The sequence below is a fragment of the Larus michahellis genome, chromosome 4 (genome assembly GCF_964199755.1).
Source record: "Larus michahellis chromosome 4, bLarMic1.1, whole genome shotgun sequence".
Lineage (NCBI taxonomy): Eukaryota > Metazoa > Chordata > Aves > Charadriiformes > Laridae > Larus > Larus michahellis.
Window position 1 is genome coordinate 35,086,852 of NC_133899.1, and position 15,825 is coordinate 35,102,676.

The following is a 15,825-nucleotide window of genomic DNA, read 5'->3' on the forward strand; positions in this document are numbered from 1 at the left end:
TCTTAAACATTGCTTGATTTAATATATTCGTATTACTGATATTTCTACCAGACATCCTAGTGATACTGCAGTGCTCCCTGGCACCTCTCCATTTTCCATCAGCTCCAAGTTTAAATCTCTAGTTTGAATGTCAGGATTCCAGTTCCACTTAACTGAAGTTAAATTAAGAATGCCTGAAGATCACTAACTATTAGCTAAAGACGAAAAAACTGGAATGACCTTGAGAGTCCTTGCCCTGTAGTAGCCAATGGAACACAACAGATGGTGGACTGAGGAGGAAGACCCATGAGTGGGCAAGACAAATGCACACTTTACACATTTTTTTCAAAACATAGTAGCGTTAGCCACTAAGACAACTCTGAATAACAAATAAAAATGTCATCACAGAATCTGACTACATTGTATAGAAGTTTTCCTTATGAAAAAATTGTTTTATAGAGAAGAGAATAGAACATGATGTGGTAGATTTTAGCCATATTTTTAACTATCCTTAAAGCGTAATCCAAGTTCCCATCACGACACAAAAAGCTTTTTTCTAAGTGAAAAGAAGATGGAAGTTTCTGTAGAAGAAATGTCAAAAGAGACCACACCGCAGATTCACAGGCATTAGAAATATAACTTTGTATTGCTAGCTGCTACAGTGTCACTTAAAAGCAGCAGCTCTAATGAAGTTTATTACTCTAGGATAAATGGTTACAGGGCTGAAAAATATAACCCACGTTTATGCCTATGATAAGCAGTTGCTTAAAAAAAAAATCATAATTTAGAGTACTTTGTTATCTTCACATGGCTTTACCTGACAAGCCTCTTCTTTCACTGTCTTTTTCAGCATCTGCAAATCTTCAATTAAAGGCCCATCTGTTTCCATTGCAACAGGACTGTTCAGCAAACTCGTGTCACTATATGTTGGGTACTAATAAAATGCAAAGTGTTAAAATAATCATTCTAAGTAGTAATACCTAAATACTAAGAGTGTATTTGAGCATTTGAATGATATGATTAGTTATTTGAGATTAGATTTGATATCTTATGCTTCCAGGCACCAAGTAATAAATTTTAATACAGAACTCCAACACTTTCACTTGGCAGAAATGTCCTGTTGAAAAAGAAAAGTCAGAATACAACAAATATGCTTTGATTATCTGAGATTGAATTTTAAAAAAATTCAGATTTTGCTAGTACTGAATGTCTACTTTGGCAATCATTTATCTGAAACCTTATTATTACATTGATTGCCTAGTGATTTGTGAACAGTGTAGTAACCCAAACACAATGATTTTACTTTCTGGTGCAATTTTGTGTTGGAAGAGAAAATACACTGTTTAAAAATACACTGTTAACCCAATACGGTTAACATATATTTAAAATAATTTCAAAACAAAATACGAGAAAGTAAAACAGCCATAAAAGTCTTTTGGGAATAATAGCAATAAAAAATATTGTAAAAACAGCTTACTGTACAGCAATCTCAGTATTTTACATTCTATTTTAATTCAGATGAGGTGTATGTGGTCTTGAAATCAAAACTTGTTTACAAACACACACACACACACACACTTTTTCATCCATTTTTTCTTAGAAATATTTTAGTATCTGAGTGTACCAATAACAATGCAGATGTGACAAAATAGAAAAAACTCACAGCAAGGTTTTAATAAGTATAATGATCTAAAAATCTTAAAATGTATTCTTGTGTTATGCACAGTCAGGAATAGCTCTGAACAACAGGAATTGCCAGTAATTAGTCTAAAAGTTAACAGAAAATCCAAGGCAAAAAAACCCTTAAAAATCTACTCCATAGAGTGCTAAAAGCATTTATATCCTCAATGTCAATTCAGTGGAGCACTCAGTTTTCAAATTAATAATTTTTATTTTAAATAGCTTCCAATTATTAGCTCTCTTCAAGCATACTACACAGAACATATTGTATACAGTTGTGTTGAACAGTTTCAGAAAATGTACACAGTTACAAAAAATCACTTGTGAAGAAAAGGAAATTTACACTGTAGAACTCTAAATTTTACTACTACAAGTCAATCCCCTTATTTAGCCAGACATGCAATAGTTCATCCTATGTGATAGCAAATGACCACGTATATCAAGTATTCTTCAAGCAAGGCTTTTTCCTCTGATTAATGTTTTGTCACTGAAAGTAAACTGCTGCTTTCATATGAACAGTTCTTTTTTGATTAACTGATCTGTTGTCAACTGACATTTTGTTTAATTTTAACAAATTTTATTTGAGCAGTTTAGTAATTGTTCCCTGAAAAATGCCACAAGAGGAAAAAAAAAATTATGAAATTCCTCCTCCTTAGAAAAAAAAAAAAAAAGATGACCCCATACTTTGTTTTAAAATAGCATTGAGATCATAAAGTGTCCCTCTTCTGTTTATAGAGTACCATTACTCCATCTTCTACCACTTTAAACTCAGCTAGACGATGTTGGAAAGATACAGTACAGTAAGTTTCTTGCTGCATTATAATAAAATTCTGGCTGCAAAGTAATTGAAATATTTGGGGCTTTTTTTAGCTATAACAGCAATCAGTATGACTGAGATAAAGCAAAACTGGTAGCATTCTCCAAGCAAATTAAGTAGGGGAGGGGGGGGAACCTGAGCCAAACCATCCCCTTCTCCCATAATTTCAAAATATAATGAATAGTCTAAAGGACTTTTGCTTCTTTATCAAAATTTCAGTTAGATCAAGTAGCACCTGACAGGATGTTTTCCTTTTAGTAAGAACCTGAGGTGCAGGTTCACCAGGAGACCGCCTCAATGCAAGTATGAGAACAAATGCAGCAGACAAGAACATACAATATTCCTTTAATCCATTTGACACAGAGGAAAACTGACCAGTCATAACTCACAGTTTGCAGAAAGATCTCTCTTGTAATATATTGTTTGCAAAACAGCTTTCAAGAGAAACCAACTATGGCATCTCTATATTTTCCATAATTTTGCACAATAACTTTTCAAACCGCAATACAGTATATCTCCTACTATAAGAAAAGGAAAAAGTACTTCATATCATACTTTTCAGAAACCTTTTTTAAAAAAAATAATTACTTGCACAAGAGAAAGGTTATAAATTTTAAAAGTATTTTTATTGTATATCTTTCATAATACAATTAGTGAAATTGCTTTATTTCCATGATCTGTCAGACCTGTTTCCCCCACTGATATTTAACAAAAACTAAAGCATTTAAACATGAACACGTTAATCTTTTCTAAATACCTGGGGATTTGATTTGGCTAGATTTTCTATTTTAACCCACGCTTCTTCCCGTTCCTTCAATTTTAGCTTCTCTCTGAAAAAAAAAAAAATTAGAAGCAAAAATGGCAAAAGCAGCTTGGTGAATATTGCATCACAACCTTTATAGTTTCTTAAACATGAAGAAATCCACTAGAAGAATTCAACAGAATAAATTATTTTGCTATGCCTGTTTCAGCCTACTGCCCAAACCATCACTTACAGTTGACAGGATAATTTGCATCATAGCAATATCCCATGATCGCAAAGCAACATTAAAAGGGAAAAAACCGTCTATTTTCTCATGAAAGCAACAAACTGGCTGATACCAGTTTAATAACTGTATATTGTTAAAAGAGCTAAAACTAAAACAGAAAGAAGTCTTGATCCATGTTCAGAGTGTGTTTTTGTTTTTATGTTACAATATTTGAATTCTATATTGAAACATAAAAACCTAACAACTGCCCAAAAATAAGGGCAGACATTCTTACAGTCAATCTGCCCAATGGCTTCAGGTAATAGTTTAAAGGAAAAGGCCTGGAGACATTTTCAACTGAACACTAACAGAGAAATACCCGACAAAACCACACTCATTCAAAGGAGTCACAAGCCAAGAAGGATGTCACGGGATGCCTTTTTTTTTTTAATTAGAGTAGGAAAGGTTCCCTTATGGCTAATGTAATTCAAAACGCTAAAATCTAATTTTTTTTTCCTTTCTTTCTTACAGATAAATAACTTATAATTGTAGAGACTAGAATGAACACATGTCTTTGAAAGGTGGTAGAGTTTAAAAGGACTTTGAGTTTAAGAGCGCTAAAAATGCTCTCAGGCTTCAACACATAGAGCGGATGATCCAAATGTAAAAAGAGGAGTTATATTCTGAGAACACGCAAAATGTGCCTCCAACTCTCAATTAAGTTTGGGCTGGGAGGGAAGAACTCTTTAACCACTCCTTTTTAAATTCTTTTGTGGTGGGGACTGTTTTTGGTTTTCTTTTTTTATTGTGTCACTCAGCACTCTGCCTGCTTTAGTTTACACTCAAAATGCCACCCAAAACCCCCCCAAAAAATAAAGAAGAAAAGACTTCTTTCCCATTTAAAAGGGATTCTACTTATTTGTTATCAGGGAAGAGAGACTAACATAGTCTTCTTTTAAAAAGCAAATGTTCACATTTTGTTATGTATAGACATACACATATATCTTAAAATTATTATACTACAAGCTCAATTCTACTTAAATTGTAATAAGGAACTTCAAAACTTGGACAAATCAATCTACATTAAGAATCCGTACTACCTCCAATATATTGGTTTAAAATAGGTGTATGATTTTAACTACTACCTGAAGGAATCCCTGTTCACTTTGAAATTAAAAATAAAATTAAACTCCAGGTATTTTCAATACCCACTTTCTAACTATGCTCCCCAGCCCCTAAAATGAGAGACAAACCATTAATTCTTCTCAATCTCACTTCAGTAGGCTTTATCATATACTGAATATTCAAAAAATTATGTCTACGTAGCAAAGCTGGAAATAGCAGAACAGAAGATAAGTGACTTTAAGATCATAAAAGTTAGCTGCAGTTTTGGGCACAAAGCAGAAAAATTCTAGCTTCCAAATCCCTGCTCTATTCACCGGCCTATGCAAAAATATTCTAAACCCAGCAGGATTCTTCTGGCAAATAATGTATGGATGTCCTGTATTACAGTAGAGTAACAACTTTATTTTGGGTAATTTTTAGAAAAAACACGCACATACGCTCACACACAATGCAATGCTGAAAAATACTGGAAAAGCGTTTTGGGAAGAACTGAGTGACAACATAAAAGAAAATAACACCGGGTAAATAAAGCATGCTAAAATAAACACAGGATGTAAATTAAACTATTTAACAGATCTTTTACACTGGGCTCCACAATTAGCAGTGTCCCTCTCAAAAAATTAATTTTTAGGAAGATGGTGACCCCCAGCAGCATTAGGTGAAAGACTAGCTTAAGAAGATTTTAACAGTTTATATATAACAAGAAGTTTCACCAAGACAATTTTGAGACTGCCGTACTGTAATCAAATGGGCGACTTCCCACTAAAGACACAGTAGTTTTTCAGAGCTAAAGCACTCTGAACAAATTATTCAAGAACAGACAGACACACTGACATGAAAACTTACTTCAGTTTTTCTGCTTTAAATTGCTGTGTGCAGTCATCGAACAGTTTTTGGTTCATCTCCATGAAGAGTTTCAGAGCATTGTATATCAAGCCATGTATTGTCCTATAAGTAAAACTTCTGGTTGAAACTCAGAGTACTTTAAACTTTGAAATCTATTTTTTCTGGTCAACAGTAGCCAATAGCCTACATAACTGGAAAATTACATCATTTCAGAAGAAGTGGAAACAAAACTAGTTAGTGGAAGTTTCAAGTTTACCCTCAAAAGGGCTAATTACAAGTACTAAAATTACCAACTTTGAATGCAGTTTTCTTACTCTATAGCACTACTTGTCACTTATGCTTCTGATGTTTGAACTTCATTTTTAATACTATGTGTTATCAATACAGGACTAGTCTTGAAATTTAGTAGCTGACACTAATCAAACTAGGATTATTAGAGAAAATGCAAGATGAAATTAAAGACCTCAATATAAGTAACTTACTGGCAACTGACAAATTCAAGAAAAAAAAAAGTTAGTGATTAAAAGGAGCCTAGAAAAGATACCATTCATTTTGAAAACTGCCACACAGCAACAGCACTCACTTCAACACAATTATGCCAAGACTCTTTTAGAAAAGTGTTAGAAAAGTGAGGTGGAAAACATCAGAAAAATTAAACAAAAATAATCTGCTTTATGAAGCACTTCGACAGAGAAATTTACAGTTCAAGTCTGTAATCTATTGCTGATCATTAAATCCAAAAAGCAATCAGTTAAATGATTACTTTGTACCACACATGTGAGTTACAAGTAAGAGTGCAGCTGTACTGGGTAGCATGACTTCTGCCCAGAATAAAATGAATGCAGGGCCTTGAATGCCAGAAAAAACAACCGACAGCAATCCACATTTACTATGTACATTGCATCACTGAATCAGAATGTTATTAATGAGTACTTTATTTGTTACTGCTTACATCCAGTGACAGTAACCAATCATTTTAACGTCACTTAATCTTCCATTTCTTTTAGTGGCAGATTGATTACTCATTCTTGGCCAACTGACCAGCAGCCCTCAATTCATGGCCAGTGCTAGACTGTGATACTTTCACCATCCCAGCAGTTGCACAATAGCTCAAACAAAGAGGCCCTTTACAATGGAACAGCTGCAGAAAGGAGCTGACCGGGACTGTTTTCATGCGTAAGTACATGGTATTGCGGGGAAAAAAAGTGAAAATAGTCAATGGAGAAAAAAAAAGAGAAAACAATAAACAAAAAGGGGGCCAAAAAAAAAAAGGAAAGGAAAAAATGATCTGATCTACAACGTATTCCACTAGAATGCAGAAGAAATGCAAACCAGCAAAGAGGTTAGAAATCAGAAAATAAAGTTAGTCTTTAGATGTATATGAACTACAGATTAATGCCAATTTTGCTTTGTATTAATAAAAACACGTCACGGATTAGATGCACTAAACCACTGTTTCTTGTTTAATGAAAAAAGGAAAAACTACCTTCCTCGATTCTTAATATTTCCTAAAAATTTTGACAATAGTAGTCTCCTCCTTATCCAGCTAATGTCATAGAATTAACAGCTCAATGCACTGTTACAAATAGCAACTCAAAGATCTGAACCCCTTTTAACCCTAAAACTAGACATAAGTAGTAGAATTTTATTTTTACAAGTGTTCCTTACTTGTTCCAATGCGTCTTTGAATTCCGGTACAAGGATGGAAACATGATGGGTAAAATCTTTGCTGCGTTATCACTAATTAAACTCATAATATATTCATTATTCCAGTAGTACAATGCTCGCTCTGCAACCTAAGACGACATGAAAAAAGGCACTTCTTCAGAAAATCTCTTAAAGAGCAAATAATTGAAACATTAGGCAAATATAAGGGAAAGCTAAGAAAAGTTAAAAGTTAGATTTGGATTATTCTAGTGCAAATGGGAGTTACGGAGTTGATGGAAAGAGAGATGGAAAAATTGTTTTTTCCATGACAGGGACATAATTCAAACTGTAACCTATGAACTCTGAAATTCAAGCAAAGAAATGTTTTTCCAAGAAAGAGTATTTGTAGGATTCCATTACAAGCATGAAATGAAAACACTATGTACCGAAAGGGTTCAGGTACTTCTGAAAACAGAGCTTTTAAGCCTTTACGCTAAGCATAACACCTAAGTGAATCACCCAATATGAACGCACATACCACACTGCTGAAAAGAAACAATAAAACTGAACATTTGAATCCCTACAATTGGACACAGAATTGAAGACTTTGGCAACAAATAAAACTAATTATGGTGAATAATAGTAGGTAATACCACTAACCAGTCTGCTTTCTAAAAATCCTCCTATTATTGTACATTCAGTAAGTACAGACCTGAAAGTGTGGGCTGGACACACATTTGGCTAGCTGTCTGAAAAGAGGCTCCATAACTTTTACAAATTCAGATGGTTCAATAACATCTAAAATTTCTTCTAGTTCATTTAAAAACATGACTTCTTTTGGACTGTGAGTCTTTGGCCAATATTTCAGCAGTGCCATTACAACCTGTAGAGACAAAACGAACATAATCTTTACGATAATTTGCACAAAATTATATCTCATTAAGAAGTCTGATATTTTAAAGAGAACACAAAAGTCAGATTTCTTGTCCCATGTGACAGCAGTGGTCAGATTATCGTTCAGTGTCACAGAAATAACTGTTAATAGGTCTAAAAACACTTCTTCAGAAAATAAAGTTATACACTTAAAAGACATGTTCAAAAATTATAATCAAAAGACTAAAGAAAGTAACCTGATGTCTAACTTAACATGATCATCAAATCAATGTGCAAATTTGCTATTATACTATGGGGAAAATTATCTGCCACTTAAGTCATAGCAGCTTTCAATCTCCAATTTCTTGGAGGCGTGCTCCAAAGCTCAAGAAATTAAGTTCTATCATTATATTTTAAGAAAAGATTTACCATATTGACAGGTGACTGACTACTCTAGGCATGTTGCTCTTAAAACGCTGAGTTTTATTTAATTGACTATATTACTACAATCAAAGTCTTAACTTTCTTCATGATTATTAAGTTATTTACCCAGCTTGCTGAAACAGTTTTTGCCCAGCAAACCATGAACACTCAAAACACAGGTGGAGAAGTGTGTGTTGGGGGAAGACAACTAAAGGATCCATAAAAACGTGACACAACAGGAAGTCGCCTGCCAGCTGGCTCACAGCTCTTCAGAGAGAGTCTATACATCTGTGGGAAAGGTTTCTGAAGTTTAATTGAAAAACAAACTCTTTCATCTATTGAATATGTAAGTAGAAGAATTTAAGTCTGAAAAGTGATACTAGTTTAGCAGTTAAATATATTTACACATTGTATTTATTAGTGGAGTTATCGATTACATCATAATTTATTCAAGAATCTTCAAAAATACACCATTAAAGGAATAATGACTCTTGTGCTGTTAGCAATTTCTGATTTAAGGAAAACGCAAGTAGATACAAATGTTTTTATTATGAAAGGACGATGAGTTTTTCCCCAAAGATGTCAGTATTCCAACCAAAGATATTAATTTATTATTATTTTTTACTATAAAACTTATTTTCCACCTGTGGCAATATGGTGCCAAATAACATTCAAATAGAAAGACATTTTCCTTCAAAGGATATTTAAACCGTGTTAAACACTTAAAAATGACTGGCATAGCACTCAATCTTAAATTTAGATATTTTTGATGAGAAATTAATGTAACCGTGAATGTATAAATTTATAAAGGCTTTTGTTTTGTGGTTAAAGACTAAAAGGCCACATAAAGAACAAAAATATGACAGCATCCGTCTGGTCCTAGATGTAGAACTAGAGAAAAAACCCAACACCCAAACCAGTACAGACTTCTTGAAAAACTCTTTTAAAATAAAGTTTCTATTTGTCTTTTTATACAGCTTAGAAGTTGCAACAATCCACTAGCCTTCCCCTCAGATAATTTTTTTTTTTCTCTCATTTATGGAAAAAAAAGCAGCCTCTGTTTTTGTTTTCTGAAATGGAGGACATTTTTACCGAAGTCCAGCTTTTTATATTTGAAAACTACAAGCAATATTTAATATCATCACTGACAAGACAACTCGGTGAGATATCAGTGCATCTTTCATGTATGTATTATTTAACCATGAAAGCAGACACTATGTCCTCAATGAAGCCTTGGGAAATTTATGCAGATTTTTTAATAAGATGTCAAAAAGTCTTATATGACAATCACAAGGGGAAACAAAGCATTTTATTTTGTAATGAACACAATTTTTGAAGGGGAACTTAGTACTTTGGTGATGCATGTGTTAAGTTTTTAAAGAATGTTGTAATCATGTACTAATTTGGGATCAAAAAGGGAAACAAACTTGGATGCATATTCATTCAGATTTATACTAGGAAATATGTAACATCCTAGCTGATGTCTGGAAGAAAGCTAAGATTTCAAGATCTTATATAGCACGAATGACAGAATGCCTGAGATTTGATATCTTAGAAGCTCCAAGTAGAAGACAGTTCTTGCTCAGCTGCATAATTCAAGAATCCCAGTTCCCATTTTACAATGGAATTGGTTATAATAACGTGCACTTTTGTTAGTAGCAATCATTTTACTTGGTGATTAAACTTATTAGTTCTTACTACTTACCTTCCTAATATTGGGTGTAATGAGGCAAAACATTATATGCTATGAAGGACGATTGAAAGTACTCATCTGTGCAACTATGTGCAGCCAGACCAAAATCTCGTTGTGTCTATGGTCCAGACTTGGTAGACGTGAACAGGATCTTACTCAAAAGCCTTGCTCTGTGTGCCAGAAAGCTGTGTCCCATCGTAACATCAGTCTCTCAACAGAGCACAGTTCAGGCAAGCTAATTTCTGACTAAATTGCTTCTGGATCAACCACCTCATAGCCAGTCAGCCAGAACAAAATAAGCAGAATAAACTCTGGTCTGTTTGTAAGAGGTTGTTCTAATTCATTTTGGACATTCCAAACAACTGTAGGAAAACTGAATTTGAAACATCAGAATGGTTAAATGTTTGATTTTTCCTAATAAAAACAACCACATATCAATACTTTGTTCCCAAAACCTCCTTAAACACTCTACAGATGAAAAGGATATTAATATTTCAAAATATATAATAATAGTAAGACAAACTTACTGGTTCTGTAAGCGTGCTGTCCTTTTCTAAAAATTGAACTACACAGTATGCCAGCTACAGTAAAAGAAAAAGATTTTTATTAATTTTCACCGTGAAACTGAACACACTTTGAATCACTAAAGTGGAGAACACTACTGAATTCAAAAACACAACAGTTTTTCTGTAGTTTTACAAAAATTATTTGGCAGACAATTCAAACAATAAAAGGGTAAATACTTTTTACCAATTTTTCCCAACCTTCCCAAATCTGTCCTCACCTTTTTCTGGGTTATAATATAGACAAACACGTAATTTGATGTTTTCTTTTTAGACCTAGTACTTTGCATTTCAGCACACTTAACCTTTTCAAACATAGGATTTAAAAATCACAATCTTGTCCTCTAAAGTGCTTTCCACTCGCTAACATTTTGGTGTCCCATGCTGATTTAACGTTATTTTCTATTTCATAACCTAGGTTAGTTAAAATGCATTGAACGGTTGTAAATCTTAGGATTTTCTATACGTGAGAACTAATAGTAACTATGCATAGCGATGTAAAGCTGATGCAAGCTGAGGCTGAATTACAGTATTTACCAACTTCAATTCCGAGAGTGTCTATCTGTGCCTCTATGGTGAACTATTACATCCCTTTCACTTGAGAGGCCAACAGTCACAAAGCAAATGGGGGGATCACTGCACACCTCACCAACTGTTTAATCATTTTTCTAATGTCTCTTCATTTACAGAAGTTCAGCTGATGAGCCCAATTCCTTTTCTGTTTTTGATGATTGCTACCAAGTATGTCCCTAGGTAAGCTGAGGAATGTACAAAGATTATTACATCTAGTGTTCTCCACTACTCTAAAGTAAATTTGAATTTAATATAGAAATCGGCTTTCTTCATGTCCATCTGGATTTGGCAGCAAATCCCTCTGAATATCTGCCACAGTTTCAGTGTGAATTTTTGTGGTTTTACTCTGGTGTTTCACACACTGAGCTCACTTGAAGTGCTTTCCCATTTCATTCAGTAGGTCATCTAAGAGAGGCATCCCCATGTCACTATCTTCTGTTTGCTGATAGTAATGAGGAATGCAAATCACCTGAAGGTTTTGGAGAGTTAGTTTGTGAATTAAGGGGAACAGATAAAGACCAATGCATCTCAGGTAGATAGGAGGAAAGATGGTGATCACAGATGCTTGCGCTAGCTGGGATTGTACAAAAGGTCTGATTGGCCACACCCCCATGAGGTTATGTTCACAGCATTAGAAAAAAAGGAGAAAAAGTCTTTTGAAATGGGACCCACTCTAGCCTACTATTTCAACTGGAACTGATGTGAACCCCAGTAGGCAATATCCAAAGCAAATGCTTATAAGCATCTCTAATTGCTAGAGAATTGTAATTCTACAAATGGTGTTCTTAAAAATATGAATTGTTAGTCATTCTATTTGAAGAAATGGTACTTAAAACTTGGAGTACATGAACTTACATAGAAAATGTTGAACTTTCAAATTAAAAAAAGCAAAGCTGTTTAACAACCTCTCATGGAGACAATTTCAACACATCACAATACTACTGTTTTCTCTAACACTGTTACGATTTCCCACTTCTCCAGGAATTCTGAATGGGACTAAATTCAGCACAGAAAAGATACAGCTGCCTTAAAATCACGGTACAACTGAGATGCCCTGTTTTTTGATGTGTACTTCTAAAAAGATCTATTGAATTAAATAATGATGTCCTAGTAAGTGCCCAATTCCTTTCAAAACATCAACAGTTGTAAGTAACTGAATTCTGCTGAAATGCTCCATGTAGTTTACAAAAAACTGTTTATAGATGACATTCATTAAAATCATGCTTTTCTGCAATTTTTGTATGTCTGAACATTACAGACAAGAACAACATAAACAAATTCTGTGCAGGGATAAATATCAAGAACTCTCATATTAACCAACTATTTCATGTGTTTCATCTATAAACACTACAGTGCTTTTAAAGAAAGGTATTTTTTTAAATATAAATATAAATAAAATAAAACACACACAGAGGTTTGGGGTTTTTTTCCCCTCAACAAGTGAAACATTATAGGTAGATATATTAAATAATTTACCCAAGGTTAGTTAGCAGGGAAGTGTTGGCGTTTAGGACGGAATCCACGTCAGAATGCCTAGAGTCCCCCTGACCTCTCTAGGCAAACTTACTTTAGTACGAAAAGTGCTGAACAAAACTTACCTGTGGATGGTAGACACTGAGTGATTTCACTTTGTGCAATGGTAACAAAACCTTCAATAGGAATATTTTGTGCTCTTCTTTTAATGGTAAGGCAAATCCATTAATTATGCTGCCAGGGAAAGAAATTTAAAAAATAAAAATCAGTAATTATATAAAATCTGCAGTTCTGTACAGAATATCGCAAAATCCTTGATTTCAGCGCTTTTTTTTTTTTTGCCATCTCCTGGAGAACATGATGCAACAGAAAAATTTACAAATTAAGCATGGACCGGAGACTATTTAATTTTTGATCCAGTTCTCTAAAGATTACAAATGAATAGAATAGTCAAATCAACCTCCACCCATCCCTCACCCAAATCTTTCACAGGCCCCGAATTCTTCTTCCAAGCAACACACATGACTATACCTACGCTTCAGATTCCAATTTTCACTATGAACCATTCATTATCATCAAAGCTTTGAATCCACATTTCTCCCAGCTTCTTCATGGAATTAAAGAATGAACCAAAGACTGGATGTAGAAGAGATCAATCCAGGACAGCAGACAAGTCAAAACATGACTTCTACTAAAATGTTGCTATTTCTGCAAGACCCTAGCATATAACCGAACAGCATCTCAACACACAACACCCCAGTTACAGCTGAGTGCAGATGTGGCTCAAAACCGGGTCAATGGCACCTTTACCTAAAACCACAGTATTACAACAGTGTTCTGTGTTCACTCACTTTGCTAGCATTAACATCAGTTAAAACATCCAGAATCCTATTGCCCATTTACGATTTTAAATCCTATTTTATTCATTTTAAGGCTTTTCTCTTCACTAACAAGGACAGACGGTACCCAGGCAAAAGGAACCTGCCAAACTTATCTTAAAAAAAACCCCCACATTAAAAAATTCAGAGTTACATATATTTCAGATCTCAGAAATCAGATGATGTCCTAGAATTAAAGCTTACTAACTAACACTTGCTCACCCTTGCTGCACATGCTTAAAATAATTTTCACTGGTAATGACTGCACAACTATTTTGAGGATATGAGGTCATTCCTCCTGAAGTCTCCCAGAGCATAATATCAAAACCCCATTTCTACACTAACGTTTCTATGGTGTTCTTGCCACAACTTCCAAATACTTGACAAATATACCTTAACTTAATTTAAAAAAAAAAGTTTCTCCAAGGCGTTTTAACGATTGTTAGCAATAAAGAGGAGCAGAATTGTAGGGCAAGTTCGGCCTCAATTGAGTGTGAAGAAATTCTGCAATCCTGTCAAGAGATGATTGTCAGAAAAAAACATAGCCACATTAATAATTCCTACTGGATGTGTTCATTTGTCCAGCATTATATAGCACTTAGCAAAGGAAACCAATACAGAAGAGTTACAGCTTGGAAGCCTCATTTAGCTACTAGAAATTTTGATTTGGAAGCCAGAGAAAACAAAAAACCAAACTTAAGTTTGTAACACTTAAAGCTAACCTAACAAAACCAAAAACAAGAATGAAAAAGCTGGTGACTTAATAACAGTTTTGAAGATTTAGCTTCATATTCTAGTTAGTACTGAAGCTTTACACAGTCTTCAGTATATCTTGATTATAGTATGTTGAAGTAACGATGGATATGTAACTCCTTTAATCATTGAACATTTCATTGAAAATTAAAGAACTACTCTGGGCAGACATGTAGACCTAGGAAATTTTAAAACATCTTTCCAATTTCAACAGCATTGCCAGCAGGCTGAGGGAGGTGATCCTTCATCTCTGCTCATCCCTGGGGAGACACATCTGGAGTGCTGGGTTCAACTCTGAGCTCCCCGGGACAAGAAGGATGTGGACATACTGGAGGGAGGCCAGTAAAGTGGCATGAAGATAATGAAGAGGCTGAAGCATCTGACACACAAAGAAAGGCTGAGAAAGCTGTTTAGCCTGAAGAAGAGAAGGCTCAGGGGGATCTTACCCATGTGTAAAAATACCTGAAAGGATAGTGTGAAGACGCGCTCAGACTCTTCTCAGTGGTGCCCAGTGAAAGGGCAAGAGGTAATGGGCACAAATTGAATCACAGGAAACTTTATTCAAACATAAGAAAAAAACCCTTTTGATTGTGAGCATGGTCAAATATAGGAACCTGTTGCCCCGAGAGGTTGTGTGGTCTCTATCCTTGGAGACATCCAAATCCCAACCAGACACAACCCTGAGCAACCTGCTCTTGCTGACCTGCTATTTTTAGGTGCAAAGATATGGCAACGTGATAAAAGTAAACCTAACTAAGCTTTTGAAGTGTATTAATGTGTAAAAACCCAAAAGCTTGCACATGGATTAGAGAAAGCCGTTGAAAAAAACCACATTAGTTTTGATGAGGCTATCAGCTTGTAAAGTTTTAGTTTCAAGGGCTTTCAGATGCATCACTGAAGTTTGCAAAATGACGTGATTAACAAAAGAAGTTTTCTGAAGTTTCATAACCTGTGCTTCCTTTGTTTACCTGCTACGCATTTAGTGATGTTGCAAGAATTTTTGAACAAATTTCAACTCATTACATGTTATCTGCAGTTGCTTTACAACTAGTATTAATTACAAGGATCCTAAGCTAGAAAATAAGACTTAGAAAACAAGATTTAAAAAACTGTCTCATCCCAAAACATTGCCAAAAAGTCCAAGTTTTTGCTGTGTTTCTGCAATCTTACACAAAACTTTTTCTCCTCATTACAGCTTTGACACATGATGCAAAGCTATTTTCATAGGATCATAGAATACCAGGTTGGAAGGGACCTCAAAGATCATCTGGTCCAACCTTTCTTGGCAAAAGCACAGTCTAGACAAAATGGTCCAGCACCCCATCCAGCTGAATCTTAAGTGTCTAATGTTGGGGAATCCATCACTTCCCTGGGGAGCTGATTCCAATGGCTGATTGCTCTCATTATGAAAAATTTTCCTCGTGTCCAATCGTAATCTCCCCAGGATTAATTTGCACCCATTACCCCTCATCTTTTCCATGTGACTCCTTGCAAAAAGGAGTCCCCATCGTCTTTGCAGCCACCCTTTAAATAC

At 34.8% G+C, this 15,825-nt stretch overlaps 1 protein-coding gene across 5 annotated transcripts in view; it reads right to left on the reverse strand.

The window, feature by feature from the left end:
- Window positions 1-15,825, reverse strand: part of PPP2R5C (protein phosphatase 2 regulatory subunit B'gamma) — an 86,272-nt gene that overhangs the window by 5,297 nt on the left and 65,150 nt on the right. For 4 of the 5 annotated variants that reach the window (XM_074583970.1, XM_074583971.1, XM_074583973.1 and 1 more), the window contains 7 exons: window positions 12,786-12,894; window positions 10,579-10,632; window positions 7,775-7,945; window positions 7,084-7,211; window positions 5,416-5,517; window positions 3,234-3,306; window positions 797-913 (listed from right to left, as the gene is read on the reverse strand). In XM_074583970.1, coding sequence (XP_074440071.1) covers window positions 797-913; window positions 3,234-3,306; window positions 5,416-5,517; window positions 7,084-7,211; window positions 7,775-7,945; window positions 10,579-10,632; window positions 12,786-12,894 — 754 coding nt within the window. Of the gene's footprint in view, window positions 1-796; window positions 914-3,233; window positions 3,307-5,415; window positions 5,607-7,083; window positions 7,212-7,774; window positions 7,946-10,578; window positions 10,633-12,785; window positions 12,895-15,825 lie in introns of all 5 variants that reach the window. The other variant, XR_012586633.1, reaches the window with a different exon arrangement.